The sequence below is a fragment of the Aotus nancymaae genome, unplaced genomic scaffold (assembly GCF_030222135.1).
Source record: "Aotus nancymaae isolate 86718 unplaced genomic scaffold, 86718_ANA_hifiasm-v0.15.2.pri h1tg000006l, whole genome shotgun sequence".
NCBI lineage: Eukaryota > Metazoa > Chordata > Mammalia > Primates > Aotidae > Aotus > Aotus nancymaae.
The window spans coordinates 98,290,306-98,310,804 of NW_026988417.1; the positions used below are offsets into that span (position 1 = coordinate 98,290,306).

At 39.7% G+C, this 20,499-nt stretch overlaps 2 protein-coding genes across 2 annotated transcripts in view; one reads left to right on the forward strand and one right to left on the reverse strand.

The window, feature by feature from the left end:
* WWC2 (WW and C2 domain containing 2) overlaps positions 1-20,499 on the reverse strand; it is a 210,430-nt gene that overhangs the window by 160,126 nt on the left and 29,805 nt on the right. The gene's annotated exons all lie outside the window — the stretch shown is intronic.
* Positions 17,656-18,509, forward strand: LOC105730996 (threonylcarbamoyl-AMP synthase-like). The gene has a single exon (XM_064364959.1). The coding sequence runs from the start codon at positions 17,656-17,658 to the stop codon at positions 18,451-18,453; it is 798 nt and encodes a 265-aa protein (XP_064221029.1). The 3' UTR covers positions 18,454-18,509.

Here is a 20,499-nt window from a genome sequence, read left to right on the forward strand (position 1 = left end):
TTTTTAAGAGGCAAGGTCTTACACTGTTGCCCAGGCTGGAGTGCAGTGGCATGCTCTCAGCTCACTGTACCCTCCAGGTCCTGGGTTCAAGTGATCCTCCCATCTCTACCTCCCAAGTAGTTGGAAGTACAGGCACAAGCCACCATGCCAAGCTGATTTTTTTACTTTTTTGTAGACACAGAGTCTCACTATGTTACCCAGGCTGGTCATGAACCCCATGGCCTCCCAAAGTGCTGGGGTTACAGGCATGAGCCACCATGCTGGATTACATAGAATACCAGACCCAAAGGAATAACTTAATAAATATTAAATTCCTTTTTATCTTATGAGAAAAAAGGACAGATACATTGTCTCTGTGCATCTATAAGTCCACACTACACTGATACTTTCCAGAGTCCAAGAGACAAGCCATGTTTCTGCATACCCATTTTCAGTTATGAAACTCTGAGGCTAACAATTGGATTAATAAATCCCAATTCTAGATTCCAATGTATTTGGAGGCTTATATGAAGTGTTTACTTTAAAATATAGTTTTTGAAATTGTTTTGTTTTTAAAATCTTTTTAAATAAAACAAACCTAATACTATATAATGACATCAATGTACAATGTAAAACTCTGATTTTGAGATTAAAATTGATGAACTTGGCCTCTGTGATGACCTTGAACTCTGTGTAAGATGTAAATCTAACTCTGACTTTGACTTTGAGATTATAATTAGTGAACTTGGCCTCTGTGGTGACCTTGAACACTCTGTAAGATGGAAATCTCTTCACCTAAACTACTGACAGCAAGCGATAGAACCAGATGATATTTCGTAGTTTCATACAGCAAAATGAGGTTTTAAGTCTGTCAACAAACAGGAATAGATCCAAAAACATGGGCCGCTTAAATGGGAAGGCACAGAGTCCATTCTTCTGAAGTACTCAATGGCAGTGACAGGCTTGCAGGCCAGGACCTCTCACTCTCTGTCCAACCCAAGAACCAAGACACTGTCACTGGACCTATGCCTATCAAACGGCCCTTTCTAGGTATACTCAGTTTCTCATCCTCAAAGAAATCCCAGGAGAATCCCATAGCTAGGAAATCCTAGCACCCCGAAGCCTCCCAGGTACCCTGTACTACTGGGTAACAAAGAAGCAGATGAAGAGAAACCCCAGTTTATAGAAATGTTTGAGCTAACAAGTGAAAAAGAAATGACTGAATGAGATCATTGTTTTGCAACCCCAAATTAATTCATGGATCTAGACAGTAGATATCAATGGCTGCTAACATCTCAGACACTGTGTGCTTTCAAAATGTTCATATACTTATATTCTGAATGTAAGCAAATCTCTAGATCCACCATCAATTTACAAGAAATACAGACCTGCACAATGGGGATACTATCAGCAAAAAAAAAAAAAAAAAAAAAAAAAAATGATAAGAGAAGATATGGATTTTAAAAATTCTTAAAGATTTATTTTTACTTTTTTTTTTTTTTTTTTTTTTTGAGACAGAGTTTTGCTCTTCTTGTTGCCCAGGCTGGAGTACAATGGCGTGATCTTGGCTCACTGCAACATCCGGCTCCAGGGTTCAACCAATTCTCCTGCCTCAGCCTCTCAAGTAGTTGGGATTACAGGCATTCGCACCATGCCTGGCTAATTTTGTATTTTTAGTAGAGACAGGGTTTCTCCATGTTGGTCAGGCTGGTCTCAAACTCCCAGCCTCCCATGATCTGCCTGCCTCGGCCTCCCAAAGTGCTGGGATTACAGGCATGAGCCACCACGCCCAGTCAATTTATTTTTCAAAAGAAACAACCTACAGTGTTTGTAGTTTTGTCACCCCAGCATGTACCCCTAAAGAAAAGCAAGGAAATGATTACCATAAAGGTCAGGATACTTACTTTTATGAGAAGGGTACTGTAAAAGACTTCCGGGGTGGTTGGCAAACTTTTAGTGTTCTGGTTGGTGTTAGGAGGGTATTCTCTTTGTGACAATTCATTAAAGCTATACTACTTTGTATTCTATGGATTTCTGTATGTTTCCTTTTTTACCATAAAAAAGACTTAAATAAGACGAACGAGATTCTAAAGGTAATTCCAGATTATCCATTAAGCTGACTACGTATGTACTAGGCACTCTGAGCATCAGCAAGTAAGCCCTTCCCTACCTACTCCAATTTAAAAAAATAGTTTTGGGTTTGATACTTAAAAAAAAAAAAAGATATTTTAACAAAATACCATAAACTTGGGGAAAGATTTTAAAAATTCAATCAACTTTTTAGAAAAGGAATTAAAGAGGTCTTAAGAGAAAAAAAGCAACAGAACTCTGCAGAGTCCCTTACTATTCAGTACTCTTTATTTTGAGTTATACTGAAGGGATGAACAATAATCTTAACAATGCCTGGAGCTTTTATTATTTGTAGAGACGAAGGTCTCCCTCTCTGGCCCAGGCTGGTCTCAAAATTCTGGGTTAAAGCAATCCTCACGCCTCTGGATTACAGGCATGAGCTATGATGCTCAGCTGGGTCCATTCTTAATTGCTCATCTATACTAAATGCTTTTTCTAACTCATTCGGGACACCCTGGCACAGGAAAGAAGCAGCTTCTTCTAGAAATTCCTAGTTGAATAAGAAAGTCCTTGCTGCAAGGAGCTCAAATTTGGGACTAGAAGTTGCACAGGAACACAGGTCATTACCTTATGAGCTGAGAGCTACAGCAAAGATATATAGAAAGAAGCAAAGATCTTCGATGATTTTCTGAAATTCTGAGCCTATTTATGTCATTTATATAGTGCCATCTTTGGAGAGGAGGAAAGCCATTTCTGATTTAAGTGGAGAAATGGGGAAGGCAGTGGTGAACACACTCATAGAGTTCAGTAAACATTAAGCTAGCTTAACAAGAAAATCAGAGATGCATCTCAATGTTCTTTACACAATATTAAAATGGGGAGGAGGACATACAAACAGTAGGATAACCTTAAATACATTAACTTAGTTAAAATCTAAGATTCACATCTAATTTAAATAAGGTTAAACAGGCTTCCTAGACAAAGTTTATTAAAATTCAATATTCATCAGCAATGATACAAATAAGGGATAATATCATCACCAGTTGAAACCTTGGATACCTTTTTCAGCAGTATTTTTCAATAGTACTTTATATCAAAAAAAAAAAAAACAAGTTTTGCCAAGTCAGGTATTTTTATGTAAAGGGGAAAATGTGTGTTCCTAAAGTACTGTAAGAGAGCCACAATCTCACACACTACATATATCTTTTGTACTCAGGAGGTAAACCAGAGTTAAAGGGTGGTTTCAGTAAGATCATTTAACAGCAGAGCTGTAATTTCACATAGTTCTAAAATTTCTTATAACCTGCTTTTTTTAACTACTCAAAACAAAAGGATTATTCAGTACAATCACTCTAAGTATTTATTTTATAAAGGCTGTTCTCATTCATTTTGAACAATGAAACAGAATGAAGTATGTTAGCATGTGCAAATATATACTTACCAGAGAAAAACATGTTTTACCTTATTAGGAGGGTATTCTCTTATTGTTCTTATATCTCCCTTGATATGCTTTTATGTTTTGTCCTTATGACATTTCAAAACACAGAACTTAAATAATGCAGACAATCCTTTGTTTTAATATCACTCAAAATCTCTCATAAAAAAATTAAAACTGAAATCCTAAATGAAAAAGGCCAGAAAGTTATGCAACATTTCAGCTTGATCCTAAGCTTTCAAAATTTCATTATTTTTCAATATTCTCTTTTATGACATTTTTAAGCAAAAAGTTGAAGCAGTTTTACAGTTATTTGGCATAACTGTCATGTTTTAGATCCTGGTGAATTTAGAAATCTACAATAACAACAGAGTAATCTGAGTGCTTCTCACTCATGACTGAAGGGAAGTGCTTCTCACTCACTCCCTCCACTGCCTAAATCTTCACCCTGCTGTGCAGCAACTTGTAAAATAAGGGTCTAAGAGTTACAAAAAGGATTTGGCATTAACTCAAAAAACCAGTCATAGCACAGACTGTGTAGCTTTGGGCAAACTGCTTAGCTTCTCTGAACCTCCACAGCCTCACAGAAAACAGAGATAATATGACTTTTATGTTAGTGAGAAGTAAATGATGCTATACACATATATAAGCATCTCAAAAGAACAAGAACTCAAAAGTTCCTATTTCCTTCTCATTTCAGAAATGTTGAGATTGGAGAAGTAGGAAAAGTTCGCCTGTGATATAGTGTAAACACAGAATTGTGGCCCCAGGACCAGCAGCATTGACATCACCTGTGAGCTTGTTGGAACTGCAAATTCATGGCTTGGGCCTCAGGTCAACCGAGTAAATCCGAATTTCTGGGGATGAGTATAGGAAACTATTTTAATAAGCTTTCCCAGTGTTTCTTAAAAACATTAAAGTTGGAGAGGCACTGATCTAGAAAAACAAAATAGATATATGCAGTACCCTCCCATAATTAAGGATCCCATTTTCTGATCCTTGCTTACCTGTCTCCTTCCCTGTTGATCACTCCAGATCCTTCAATTGCCCAGCTGTCCAGATTCAACTTTTGGCTTCACTGGCTCATTTCTCACACCACAGCTGGTTTCTACCCTTCCTGGCAGGGTCTTTTCCTGCTGACAATGTGGTCATTGTCATATTCCCCAGCCCCAGACCCACCCTATCATACAGATAACATCTAAAAGGGCTTAGTGTCCACCCAGGCTGTACACTGCCCACATGAGCAGGCCAGTCTGTGCACACTCAATTCCCGTGATCCTTCCCCATTCTGTCCCAGAAAAGCAAGTTCCAACCATCTTTCTGCAAACCCATGGTCCTTGGGCAAGAAAGAACTCCCCAAAACTCTGAATTCCAAACATCTCATTGTCAAGGCTTTTCCAACAAGTCAATTAAGAAAGGTTTTAAAAAACTAGCTGTTCTGTTTACCGTAATTGAGTCCACCCCTTACCACCCTTAGCTAGAGAGAGAGCAACTGATCTTCAGGTCCTGGCGATCCATATTCTTCCTTCCTTTTATACTCTGGAATAATGCCCTCTCAAAGTCCAGTTCTACTAACACCTAAAGCCAACCATGAAAATGAAATCATGGTCCAACTTGTTTGGCTCCAAGAGGCTGGCTTCTACTAACACATGCTCACCAGTTCCATCAGAATCCCACTCGGCATAAGCCCTCAGACCTGGAGGAAGAGAGGACTGGGACCACCATTCTGGCAATGAATTGTTCCAACTGCTTCCAAAAGATAAGTCACCTCAATTTCTCCAATGGTGGAGTCAGGGTAAGCAAAAGCTGTTACTAAGACCCTCCTACTATCAATATGAGATATCCAACTAAGGAGTTTATTCTACATCTGGCATAATAAATCCTTCAAGTAGACACATTAATCAAGCAAACTTCAAAACTTAGGGAACTGCATGTATCTCTGAAAAGTGAAGTCAGAGTAATGCTCTCAAAGAAAGATAAGAGATGAAGGCAGGCAGGCATGCCCCATAAACTACACAGGAAAACTAGGGTTACAGAAAAATATTTAATGATACATAAAACACCAATCCGAGATTATCTTTTTAGTTATGTTCAGATCAAAGAATTGTTCTGTTTCTCTGCTACTGGCTCCAGAAATATTCAATTAATTGGCAGTCTCACTACTGCTATGCGAGAGTACTTATATACTATTTTTAAGTCTGTCAGTTTTGCAAGGAGAAAACAGTTCTTCCTTATGCATTTAACTTCCTGAAGAAGTTGCTCTGGCTGCTTAGCAGTCCTCTCTTTCTGAGGAAAGACTGCCCTGCCCTGCCCTCTCCCATATGGCTATATTGGTACCACTATGCCCAATTCATTCCCTAGCAAGCTTGCTATATAAATTATGATTTCAGTTATAGAAAACATGCATGCAGGTAAACTGAAATTACAAGCTATTAGGCAATATCTTGAGTTTAACTTTTAAAACTCTTTAATACTGTTGTTCTAACATCTTTTCAGCAATAAAAGAAAAAATAATCCTTCTAAATATATTTTCAAATAGTTTGAAAATAAAAATTACCAGGAATTGTCCTTTAAAATGTCATTTATATTCGCTTACTATGAGGTTCAAATAGTTTGAAAATAAAAATTACCAGGAATTGTCTTTTAAAATGTCATTTATATTCGCTTACTATGAGGTAGTTGTTATTCTAAATGTTTTACAAATGACACATATTTAACCTCTTTAACAACCCTATGAGGGAAAGAGGCAAAGAAACTTGCCACAGGGCTGCAAAGTCAGTCATCTACAGTGCCAAGATAAAACCATAGCCTCAACCACAAGCCCTGCTACCTCCCAACTGCAGCTGCTGAACAGATAACACCTTCTCTCTAACTACAGGGTATCAAACTACTTGAAAGAAGGACCGTGAATTCTATGAGCACAGCGTCTCGCCTACGGCTATACTTCCTTAGGTTGTGATCTTTGACAGATTTCGATAGCTAAACAAAACCAAATCTAACAAGGACTAAGAAAAGAGAGAAAAGCACAGTGGATTCAAGAATGCTCTAGATGTTGCAATGACACTTGTTCCCAATAGTTAAAAGTAATAATGTTTGTTTGCAATATTATCGTCTAATTACAATGTAACGTGTATTTACAATGAACAGCGTTCTGTGTACAATAAACATCATTAAACAAATCTTGCCTGTTATAAACAATTAGTATGAAAACTACTGAACCCAGAACCTCTTATTAGTAAGACATATCGTGAATGAGTAATGACATTTGGAATCATATATTTTCTCGCTACTAAATTTCAATTAGTCCTGGCAGCCATGCACTTAATTATTACCTTCAAATATTAATTTTAATCTTCAAAAGAATGATTTAGCAATGCTCCACAATTATGAAATGCCAAGCAGTTTTCTTCACCACAGTACATCTTAGTACTAATCTCTTAGTACTATAGTCTCGAAATTTGTAATTTTTTTCAACCTGTAATTGAAATTCCCAATAGGACACTGAAGTTTCAGAGTAAGCAATTACTATTTATTCATGTCAAATGGTCACATTTCACCAAACTATTATCTTACATTATCTATGCAACCACTTCCTTTCAACACAGATACAACAAACACCAAAGGAAAAGCTCCCCAATTCAGACTAATGAAAAACTAATAAAATCAACTCACCATTTAAAAGAAACTAACTTGGTTATTTTTCAAATACTAGGTAATTCAAATGGGAGACACAAATTATTCAGAAGTTCTGGAGAAGTGGAAGTGACATACCAACTGTTCCCATTTAAATAGGCTTCTGAAATACATATACCTGAAGAAGATATTCAGAAGAGTTTATTATAATTTCCTTGTTTATTTCTCCATATCCATTCTTTTAATTTCATATTCACTAGTAGTCAGGAAAGAGTTCATGCCAGGAACATAGCTCAAAATACATACCACCTTCAATTTTAGTAAAAGCTTTAAATATATTTTACTTAGTATTCTAGAAATAAAACTTAACATAATTCTTGCCTTAAAATGTTTGCATTTTTTTTGCGGGAAGGGGATAAGATAGGGTCTAATTCTGTTGCCCAGGCTAGCGTGTAGTGGCACAATCTCGGCTCACTGCAACCTCCGCTTCCTGGACTCCCACCTCAGCCTCCTGAGTAGCTGGGACCACAGGCTCACACCAGCATGACCAGCTAAAATCTTTGTATTTTTTGTAGACATGGAGTTTGCCATATTGCCCAAGTTGGATTTGAACTCATTAGCTCAAGCAATTCACCCTCCTCGGCCTCCCAAAGTGCTGGGATTACAGGCATCAGTCACCATGACCAGCCAAAAAATGTTTTGTATATTATTAAAAACACATGAAACTTTAAAAATGATCATCAGAGTTCACTACTTTATAGCACATTTCTAATTACCCAAACAAGGTTCATCGATACTTAACAGACAGAGTTGACAAATGAGTTTCATCTCTAGGCAACTCTCATCAATTAGTCATGACTTCCTGGAGAAGGCTGTTGAGAAAGATTATGAGAAAGCAGATGCCATGACTGGAATGCAAGTCAAGAGTGTAGGGGTCACATCTATACCACCACTGATGCAGTTTTTTTCTGGCAAAATGTCAGAGAGTTCAGCTTTTCTTCTGACCCAAGACCATCTTGAGTCACTTACACCCATTATTGATAAATATTCAGAAACTACTAAGTTGATTTTAATATTATTTCAATAAAACATAATTTAAAAAGAAAATTAGCCTGCAAAAATGAGTGTCACATTATGAATTCCAAAGCCAAATAAACGTGGTTTGGGGACAATACTTGTTGCTACACTTTCTATCTGGTGATTGTCTTCTGACAGTGACAGGATGAATTTCACTGTTCATTCTTGACAGAAGATTGGATTTTCTCATTCTTCACTTTATATTGCTCATTCTGTGAAGAAAACAGCATTTTCTTGGGTTTTATTTTATAGATAATTTATGGAAGGAAGTTGACCATTTGTGTGTTGCTTTACAGGATACTGAACAGTAAAACCACCCAGCCCACACCCTAATGCCCTTGGGTAACATTAGCCTGCTGCTGAATGTAAGCCAGAACATACACCACATGGCTCTAGTCCAGGGCTTCTCATACTGGTGCAAGCAAGGAGTGTGCCTGGGGGCAAGGGTATTCAAATCCATAAGACAGACGTTGCACAGCTCCCCAAACCACTATTTAAAACATCATTCCAATATTAAAATAGGCACAAATATATTCACTAAAAGAATACAAAATTGTCATGAAGCTTTAGAAGAAAACAGAAAGATTACAAAGAAATGTTCTTTTTGGAAGGACCTACACACACACACACACACACACACACACACACACACACACACACACTCTCTCTCTCTCTCTCTCTCTCTCTCTGTCGGGTTCAACCTTCTTTGCATTAAGAGTACTATACTTGGGTTAAAAACTCAGCAACACATTACTCCATTAGTGTGCATAAACTCAAAACTGACTCAGAAAATTTAACCGTTATCTTGATCTTAAAAGGAGAGGGGTGGCAACGTAATCCCTGTTAACAACCTAGCCTCAAACAAAAAAGCCTATTTGGGACAGAAAAATTTGTATTGCAGCTAAATGTGGACCTTACTCATATTAATAACAGCAATATTTAGCATTTATTTAGCATTTCCAGGTAATATAACCCTAGAACCAAGGTGTGTCACCCCTAAACTACTTGTCAAGAATATCCCAGGTAGGGGGCCTTTGTATGTGGTATTTCATCCCTCTGTCCAGAAAATATTCTTTTCTCAAATATTTCCCTGATGAATGCCCATGCTTTCCTATCACTTTTCTAAAAAAGCCCTCCACCCCAGCAAACTGCCGTCCTCAATAGTTATCAGAGCTTTCTGTGTTTTCTTCACAGCACATACACACTGTGCTATGTATTTCTTTGCCTGTTACTTACTAAACACGTGTCCCCTGCTATAGGCTACATGCCATGAAGGCAGGGCCTTGTCTCTGCTAAGTTTTTTGCTGTAGTATTCAAGGTTACAAGCAGTGCCTAGCATACAGTAAGACAAATAGACATTTGTTACAGGACTATTAGATAATATCTATTTAGTTAGAAATGTAAAATAACATAAAGCTATCACATATAATTCATGAAGATATCAGAATTGTATATCTACATAATGAGACACCTCTCAGCAGACAGAAAGATCTACTCCCAGCGTGTTTGTACCTTATTTTAGCAATACACTGGCACCTACAAAAATGCCAAATACTTTGAAATAAGTCTCGCGGTGATACAAAGGTAAACCTAACCACTTGGTAATAATTTTATCTCATTAGAAGTTACTAGAGAAACAATTTTATCTCATTAGAAGATACTAGAGAAACAATCTAGGCTTAGCAGATGTTATATATTTGCCTCTTGGGGTGGCAGTAGGGTGCTGCAGGCTGAATTATGTTCCCACAAATGTGTATGTTGAAGCCCTAACTCCCAATGTGACTGTATTTGGAGACAGGGTCTTCAGGAGGTATTTAAGGATAAATGAGGTCATAAGAACAGGGCTTTGATCTGATAGAATTGGTATCCTTATAAAAAGAGACAAGGGAGAACTGACACCTCCCGCTCCGAAGCTGACATGCATGGAGACAAAGGCCACGTGGGGACACAGCAAGAAGGCAGTCTCTGCAAGCCAGGAGAGCCTTCACCCAAAACCTAATCTGCTGACACCTTGACCTTGGACTTCAAGCCAGAACTGTAAGAAAATCAGTTTCTGTTGTATAAGCCATTCAGTCAACGGTATTTTGTTATGGCAGCCTGAGCTGACTAATACAGGGAAGACAGAAATCAGATGATCCTTAAAAGCCTTGAAATCCTGCAGAAGCTCATTCCTCTGCCTGTTCAGTACTCCCATGTAGTTTCCCATGAATCTGTCTCACCTTCAGCAGGGAGCTGTTCTGGCTAAGATTCTGCAAATTCAATAAAAGCCAGTAACTTTTGGAAAGGTTTTATTGCTACTATATGCCTTTCTAAGACTTAGCAAATATAGGAGATACACTTTATAGGGTTGCTGTGAGGACAAAATTAATCTATGGTAAATGTTTAGAGCAGTGTACAGCACAGAGTAAATACTATATAATACTGGCTATTCTTATTGGGAGCACAATTATCCAATTTTACTTCCAAAATAACACTATGCAGTCAGTGGGCATGATTAGTACCCTCACTTCAGGAAACTGAGGCACAGAGAGGTTACAAAGTTATTAAGCAGAGGGGTAAAAATTTTAAATCAGGCAGTCTGACTCTAGAGTCTATGCTCTTAAATTCAGTGTCTGGCCTAGAGTAAAAATTCAGTCAAGGCTATTGCTTTTATTATACAAACAAGTAAAGAGTCAACAAAGTAATGTATTTTTCTTTTTCCATGGTGTTCTTATTAGGTCTTATTAATTTTATCTGGCAGTAAAACTACAATTCTGCTTATTGAAAATAACGCTTCTTTATATATAGTTTAAAAAAAAAGTTGTTAAACCCAATATATTCTTTAAAGTACTGAAAAGCTGTAATGGTTTATGACACCTATGTGAGTCAGTATCTTCCCATTAATAACAAAAAGGCAAATCTGTGTTGTTTTTATCTATTGGCAGCACCAGACCACTCTCCCCTTGAAGCAGTGGTCTCAAATCTTGTGTATAAAAGAATCACTGCAATAACTGCTTGAAAAGGAAGATTTCCAGGCCTCACATCTAGAAATCCTGACTTAATAGGTCTTGGGCAAGGCACAGGAATCTCTGATTTTAATCAGCAGCACATATGATTCGGATATAGGTTAGACCAAAGTTATAGTTTACAATGTACTCACTGTTTTAGAGTAATATTTGTTAAACATCTATCTTCCTCTCCACTGTACATTCCTAACAGTTCTCAATCCCTAGAGCACAGTATACATTCATTCATTCATTCATTCATTCATTCATTAACAAGTATTTATTGAGCAGCTATATATACCAGGAATGCAACAGTAAACAAAACAAATTCCCAGGCTGGGTACAGTGGCTCACGCCTGTAATCCCAACACTTTATGGGGCCGAGGCAGGCGAATCACCTGAGGTCAGGAGTTCCAGATCAGCCTGGCCAACATGGTAAAATCCCTCCTCTAATAAAAATACAAAAATTAGCCGGGCGTCGTAGTGTGCGCCTATAATCCCACCTACTCGGGAGGCTGAGGCAGAAGAATTGCTTGAACCCAGGAGATGGAGGTTGCAGTGAGCCGAGATCACACCAATGCACTCCAGCCTGGGTGACAGAATGAGACTCTGCCTCAATTTAAAAAAAAAAAAATTCCCTGCTCTCAAAACTGACATTATGTGGTTGCAGATGAGGGGGGTAGGGGGCAGGGGGGAATCATGCATGTGTGTACATATAGCATAATAAACTGTATCAGTTAGGATAGGCCCAGTTATTCTAGGACCACAAACAAGTTTAAGACTCAAACAACAAAGTTTATTTCTCACTCACACTATCATATCCATCACCTGTCAACAGTGGGCTGTGTTCTTTGTGGTTGCTCACGGACCTTGGCAACTGGAAAGAGGGAAAAAGGAAGTACAGAATGACTGTAAAGTTTTTGGCCTGATCTATTGGTGGAATGCTGTTGACATTTACCGAGATGGAAAAGAAAGAGCCAAATGCAGGAGACAGAAGGGGAGTTCTTTGGACATGGTTTGGATGGCTGGCCTGCCAGACATCAAAGTAGACCTGTCAAGTAGGCAATTAGAGTCTGAAGTCTAGGTCAGCAATTTAAACTGGAGATTTCTGAGCATACAGAGGTACAATTTAAACCTATGACTAGATGACATCACCAAGGAAGTAAGTGTCCTCATTCTGCTTACCCCATCCAAACAGGAACGATGATGGATTTCCAGCTTCTAGCTCCCAACTCCCAACTGAACCTTGATTAAAGGGGACAAAAGAATTACCACTGCGATCCTACAGTCTGGGGCTATGAAGCAGCTGGTCCCACCTAGATTTCCTGGCTGCTAAGAGACAGAATCAGTAGTATGTTACTGATATGAACCTCCACTACAGTCAGCTGCCACTCTTCCAATTCCGACATCTACTGCAAGTCCGACCAGAACTCAAGGCACAGAGTACATGTGATATCATTCTCTGCAAACTCATCTATCCAGCTGTTATCTGTAGTACATCCCACACCTGACAATAAATCACTGTGGGCATGTCATAAAAATACATATGTAGAGACTATTTCCAGCCATATGAAGGACTAGATGCCCAGATCAACAATCCTGCTTAAGACACCTTAATGTGTTACTTAAAAAAAAAAAACTTGCCTTTGTCCATGAGCTGACGAGAAAATAAAGACTGTTCAGGCCAGGAACTGAAGCAAAGCAGTAACCAGAAAAGGAAATGGAGCCCTAAAGGAGACTTTCACCTAAATAGATAGGGTGTCTATCAGATTAGTGAGTTATGGCAGGAGTCAACAAAGTTTTATATAAAGGACCACCGAATAAATATGTTCAGCTTTGCAGACCATATGGTCTCTACTGAAACCACTCAACTCTGTCACTGGAGTACAAAAGCAGCCATAGAAAACACATAAAAGAATGGATGTTATTGTGTTCTATTAAAACTTTATTAACAAAAAGAAAACGCCAGAGAAGATCCAAGATGGCCAAATAGGAACAGCTCTGGAGTGCAGATCCCAGCGAGAACACAGAGGGTGAGTGATCACCGCATTTCCAAACAAGATTTTACTGCCCACAAACCAGGAGATTCCTAGGTGGAAAAGCGCCACAAGTCTCCAGCACCGCTGTTGCAGCAGGTACAGCCAGTCTCCACACAAAATCTCACACATATCTTGACAGCCATTTCAACTGGCGCCTGGAACGCCTGGGAGACAGAGTCGCCCATTCAACTGAAAACAAGGGGGCTGAAACAGGGAGCCAGGTGATCTGGCTCAGCAGATCCCACCCCCACAAAGACCAGCAATCTGAAATGTTCTGGACTGAGAGTTTCACAGCAAGCACAGCTGGACATGGAACAGTCCAGCTCTGCAGGGGGAAGGGCGTCTGTGATTACCGAGGCAGTCCACCACTACTGAGGCAGTCCGCCATTACTGAGGTAGTCCACCATTACCGAGGCAGTCTGCCGTTACTGAGGCAGTCCACTGTTATTGAGGCAGTCCACCATTACAGAGGCAATCCGCCATTACTGAGGCAGACTGCCATTACCAAGGCAGTTCTAACTATACCTCTATAAAGAAAACCACAAGGAAGTTCAAACAGCAGCTGGGCAGAGCCCATGAAGCTCAGCAACACCTCTGCTGGCAGACTGTGACTAGGCTACCTCTTTGCTGGGCAGGGCATCTCTGAAAAAAGGCAGCAGCACATCAGGAACTTATAAATAAAGCCCTACCTTCAGAAGACAGAGCACCTGGGGAAAAAAAGGCAGTTATGAGTTCTGCTGCAGCAGACTTAAACGTACCTGACCAGCAGCTGTGAACGGAACAACGGAGCTCACAGCTCGGCACTTGAGCTTCTATAAGGGACAGACTGTCTCCTCAAGCAGCTTCCCAACACCCATATATCCAAGGAGATACCTCATAAAGGAGAGCTGAGGCTGACATCTGGCAGGTAGCCTTCTGGGACAAAGATAACAGAAGAAGAAACTGGCAGCAACCCTGACTGTTCTGCAGCCACCACAGGTGATCCCCAGGCAAGCAGGGTCTGGAGTGGACCACCAGCAGTCCTACAGCAGAGGGACTTGACTGTTAGAAGGAAAACTAAAAAACAGAAAGAAATAACTTCATCAGCAACAAAAAGGAGGTCCACTCAGAGACCCCATCCAAAAGTCACCAACCACAAAGACCACAGATAGATAAATCCACAAAGATGGGAAGAAACCAGTGAAAAAAGGATGAAAACACTCAAAACCAGAACGCCTCTCCTCCTCCAAGGGATCACAACTCCTCACCAGAAAGGGAACAAGCTGAATGGAGACTGAGTCTGATGAATTGACAGAAAAAGGCTTCAGAAAGTGGGTAATAACAAACTTCTCTGAGTTAAAAGAACATGTTTCAACCCAATGCAAAGAAACTAAGAACCTTGCAAAAAGGTTTGATGAAATGCTAACGAGAATAAACAGCTTAGAGAAGAATAAATGAATTGATGGAGATGAAAAACACAACACGAGAACTTCGCGAAGCATACACAAGTTTCAATAACCAAATCAACCAAGCAGAAGAAAGGGTATCACAGACTGAAGATCAACTCAATGAAATAAAATGAGAAGGCAAGATTAGAGAAAAAAGAGTAAAAAGAAATGAACAAAGCCTCCAAGAAACATGTGATTATGTGAAAAGACCTAATCTACGTTTGATAGGTGTACCTGAATGTGACGGAGAGAATGAATACAAGCTGGAAAACACTCTTCAGGATATTATCCAGAAGAACTTCCTCAACCTAGCAAGGCAGGCCAACATTCAAGTCCAGGAAATACAGAGAGCACCACAAAGATAATCCTTAAGAAGAGCAACCCCAAGATACATAATCGTCAGATTCACCAGGGTTGAAATAAAGGAAACAATGCTAAGGGAAGCCAGAGTGAAGGGTCAGAACACCCACAAAGGGAAGCCCATCAGACTCAGCAGATCTCTCAGCAGAAACCCTACAAGCCAGAAGAGACAGGGGGCCAATATTCAACAACCTAGAATTTCATATCCAGCCAAATTAAGCTTCATAAGTGAAGAAGAAATAAAATCCATTACGAACAAGCAATTGCTAAGAGATTTCGTCACCACCAGGCCTGGCTTACAAGAGCTCCTGAAAGAAGCACTAAACATTGAAAGGAACAACCAGTACTAGCCACTCCAAAAACATACCAAATGGTAAAGACCATCAACACAATGAAGAAACTGCGTCAACTAATCGGCAAAACAACCAGCTAGCATCAAAATGGCAGAATCAAATTCACACATAACAATATTAACCTTAAATGTAAATGGGCTAAATGCCCCAATCAAAAGACACAGACTGGCAAATTGGATAAAAAGTCAAAACCCATTGGTGTCCTGCATCCAGGAAACCCATCTCAGTATACACATAGGCCCAAAATAAAGGGAAGGAGGAAGATTTACCAAGCAAATGGAGAGCAAAAAAAGGCAAAAGTTGCAATCCTAGTCTCTGATAAAATAGACGTTAAACCAAAAAAGATTACAAGAGACAAAGAAGGGCATTACTAATGGTAAAAGGAACAATGCAACAAGAAGAGCTAACAATCCTAAATATGTATGTAACCAATATGGGAGCACCCAGATACATAAAGCAAGTTCTTAATGACCTACAGAGAGACTTAGACTCCCATACAATAATAGTGGGAGATTTTAACACTCCACTGTCAATATTAGACAGATCAATGAGACAGAAAATTAACAAGGATATCCAGGACTTGAACTCAGATCTGAACCAAGCAAACCTAATAGACATTTACAGAATATACATTCTTCTCTCCATCCCAAATCCACAGAATATACATTCTTCTCAACAGCACATCAGACTTACTCTAAAATTGACCACATAATTGGAATTAAATCACTCCTCAGCAAATAAGAATGGAAATCATAACAAACAGTCTCTCAGACCACAGTGCAATCAAATTAGAACTAAGGATTAAGAAACTAACTCAGAATCCCACAACTTCATGGAAACTGAACAACTGGCTATTGAATGTTGACTGGATGAACAATGAAATGAAGGCAGAAATAAAGATATTCTTTGAAACCAACAAGAACGAAGACTCAATGTACCAGAATCTCTGGGACACATTTAAAGCAGGGTCTAGAGGAAAATTTATAGCAATAAACGCTCACACGAGAAGCAAGGAAAGATCTAAAATCGACACCCTATCATCAAAACTGAAAGAGCTAGAGAAGCAAAATCAAAAAAATGCAAAAGCTACCAGAAGACAAGAAATAACTATGATCAGAGCAGAACTGAAGGAGACAGAGACACAAAAACCCTTCAAAAAATTAATAAATCCAGGAACTGGTTTTTTGAAAAGATCAACAAGACAGACCACTAGCCAGATTAATAAAAAAGAAAAGAGAGAAGAATCAAATAGATACAATAAAAAACGATAAAGGGGATATCACCACCGATTCCACAGAAATACAAACTACCATAAAAGATTACTACAAACAAAATGCACATAAACCAGTAAACATGGAAGAAATTGATAAATTTCTGGACATTTGCACCCTCCCAAGCCTAAACCAGGAAGAAGTCAAAACCCTGAATAGACCAATAACAAGGGCTGAAGTTGAGAATTATATGAAAAAAATTCACAAACTAGAATTCATGGTGAGAGATTTAAAGCAACTCTTTTAGTAACAGAGATGAAACAGCCAAAAGGCAACAAGATAAAACACCTGAACAATACAATTAGCAAGTATGATCTGATGCACACATATAGAACAGATGCTCAACACCTGTACGATATACATGATTTTCAAGCACACATGAAACAGTCACTAAAACAGCCATATAACAGGAAATAAAGTACGAGTCAATGAATTCGAAAGACTGGCACTATACTTACTCATTCTCTGACCCCAATTCAAATACATCAGGAATCAAAATCAATAATAAATCCTAATTGTCTGTAAAGCCAGAATGGTACTTTTAAATAGTTAGGAGTACAAGAAAATTAAATAACAATTACAAAATTTGTAAAACTAAATAATAAAACTCCACATATAAAAACATAGGAGATTCAAGTAAAGTACAATGTACTTAGGTTTATTATCTAATAAGCATAACTTTTAAAGAGAAAAGATCAACATCTTCTATGCTCCTAAGCGTCCCTTTTAAGAAGTTATAAAAAAAACAACAACAACAACAAAAAAAAAAAACAGTAAAATCAACCCAAAGTACAGAAATATTAATAGGCACAGAAAATAATGAAACAGCAAACTATGAAAAAGATGAACAATGTCAGTGTCAAAACTTAGTTCTCTGAAAGAATTAAACTAGCATCTAACAAAAGCAAACAAGAATTGCAAAAAAAAAGATAACATGTTATGTAGATTAATCATATATGAATTTATTAAGTTATTTTATGCTAACAAATTTAGACATACGGATGAAATGAACAAATTCCTTTAAAAAATGAAATTGAGGAGCGAGGGGCCTGCTGGTTCCCGGAGCGGCCGTCTTCTCCTCCCGCTGAGCCCCGTTCCGGCGGCTCCCGGGGACCGGCTATTGTGGCTCCCGGGGAGCGGGGCCGTGCAGGCCGCAAGCCCGGAGCGCGCCAGCTGGACCGAGGCGCTGCGGGCCGCCGTGGCCGAGCTGCGCGCCGGCGCCTTGGTGGCCGTCCCCACCGATACGCTGTACGGCCTCGCCTGCGCTGCGAGTTGCTCAGCGGCCCTGCACGCTGTGTACCGCCTCAAAGGCCGCAGCGAGGCCAAGCCTCTGGCCCTGGCCGTATGCCTAGGCCGCATGGACGACGTCTACAGATACTGCCGCGTGAGAGTACCCGAGGGACTCCTGAAAGACCTGCTGCCAGGACCAGTGACCCTGGTGATGGAAAGCTCAGAGGAGCTCAACAAGGACCTGAATCCTTTTATGCCTCTTGTAGGAATCCGGATTCCTGATCACACCTTTATGCAAGACTTGGCTCAGATGTTTGAGAGTCCTCTTGCTCTCACTAGCGCCAACCTCAGCTCCCAGGCCAGTTCTCTGAATGTCGAGGAGTTCCAGGATCTCTGGCCTCAGTTGTCCTTGGTCATTGAGGGGGGACAAATTGGGGATGGCCAGAGCCCTGAGTGTCGCCTCGACTCAACTGTGGTTGATTTGTCTGTGCCTGGAAAGTTTGGCATTATTCGTCCAGGCTGTGCCCTGGAAAATACTACAGCCATCCTCCAACAGAAGTACGGGCTGCTTCCCTCACATGCATCCTACCTGTGAAATTCTGGGAAGCAGTAAGGCCCAAGGCGTGGTGCTGGATGCTATGTGTGTGTCCATGACGACTGGCAAGGCCTCATTCGCAGGGGCCACTGGAGCTAGGGCACTGGCCTGACTTTTTAGGCAGCATGTCTTTCTCAGCACTGTAGACCAAGCCCTGGAAGCTGCTGATTTAGCCTTGCACCTGGGGAAAGACTATTTATTATTCATAATTTCATATATCAGCCAAAAGCTGAATGGAAAAGTTAAGAACATTCCTAAGTGACCTTATTCTAGTAAGTTTCTTCTGTCTGTTTTTCTTTTTAATTGAAAAGTAATTTAACATTAGAATCTAGTGAGAGCCTCTTTTCTGGTAGGTGGTGGCATTTAAGTTTCCAACCAGCTAGAAGTGCTGGTGCTGTTTAAAAAGTCTCAGGTGGCTCATGCCTGTGATCCCAACATTCTGGGAGGCCCAGGCAGGAGAACTGCTTTAGCCTAGGAGTTCAAAATCAGCCTGGGCAACATAGCAACACCCTGTCTCATAAAAATTAATAAGTAAAAAGTCTCAGGTGACCAAAGGCATGGGTTGGGCTCCTGAAGCTAGAATCATGTTAGGATAAAGATTGAAGAGCCACAGGCCACTCTTCCCTCTGAGCCATTGGGCCCAGTGGTGGTGTGTATTATAATTGCTAGCAGGGAGAGCATTCTTTTTGGTGAAATAGTGGCATGTCTGCTCAGTTGGCAGGGGTTGGGTCCAAATTGAAGAATATTGGGAAATAAACCTCCACCATTCTTTTCAGCCAGGAACTCTTTTCTTATTTATTCATAAAATAAGTTATAGTTCATTATACCCATAGCACCTTTATTTAAATCCAGTGTTCTCTGCAGCCTTTTGTCTATTTATATGTGTAAAAGTGTTAATTGCTGGGCATTTGAACTTTGTTTTTCTTTAATGTAAAGAAATGCTGCTATTAAACGTATTTGTAAATAGTTAAAAAAAAAAAAAAAAAGAAATTGAAAAGAACAGAATCAAGAAGAAACAGAAAACCCGAATAGTTTTGTAAGCAATAAAGAAACTATCAGCAGTTAAAATGCCACATCCATATGCTTTTATGGGCTTGTTCAACCAGTCAATAAATAAATATTACACCAATAATTCCAGAGTCTAGAAAATGTGGGCATGTTTCTCAATTCATTTCATCATGGTGCATAGTTTTAATGCCAAAATTTGACAAGAAAAACATGAGACCAGGCACAGTGGCTCACACCTGTAATCCCAGCACTTTGGGAGTCCAAGGCAGGCAGATCACAAGGTCAGGAGTTCAAGACCAGCCTGGCCAACATGGTGAAACCTCGTCTCTACTAAAAATACAAAAATTAGCTGGGCGTGGTGGTGGGCACCTGTAATCCCAGCTACTCAGAAGGCTGAAGCAGGAGAATCATTTGAAGCCAGGAGGTAGAGGTTGTAGTGAGCCAAGATCACTCCACTGCACTCCAGCCTGGGCGACAGGGTGAGACTCGGTCTCAAAAGAAAAAATGAAAAACATGAGAAAGTAAAATTGTAAACCAAGCTCACCTGAGAACACGGATATAAAACAAAAAAATCAGTACACTTAATTGGCATTATGACACACATTTTCAAATCTCTAAAACCAGACTACACCTTAATCTATGGCATCCTATAACTATCATTTGCCATTTGAAAAAAAGAAAACACACAGGCAAGGGGGCATGATCCTATAGTCCCAGCTACTTGGGAGGCTGAGACTGGACAATGGCTTGAGCTCAGGAGTTCAAGGCTGTAGTAAGCTAGTATCACACCACCGTGCTCTGGCTCCAGCGTGGGCAACAGAGCAAGATCTGGTCTCAGAAAAAAAAAAAAAAAAAAGGAAGAAGAAGAGAAGAAAAAAGGGATAGAAAAAGGGAAGGGAAGAGGAAAGAGAAGAGAAAAGAAAAGAAAAAAGGGAAGGGAAAAAAAAGAAGGGGGAAGGGAAGAGAAAAGGAAAGAAAAAAAAGAAAACTTAATATCCCTGAAATAGAGATGCATTTTAAATTTGGGAATAGGGGCCA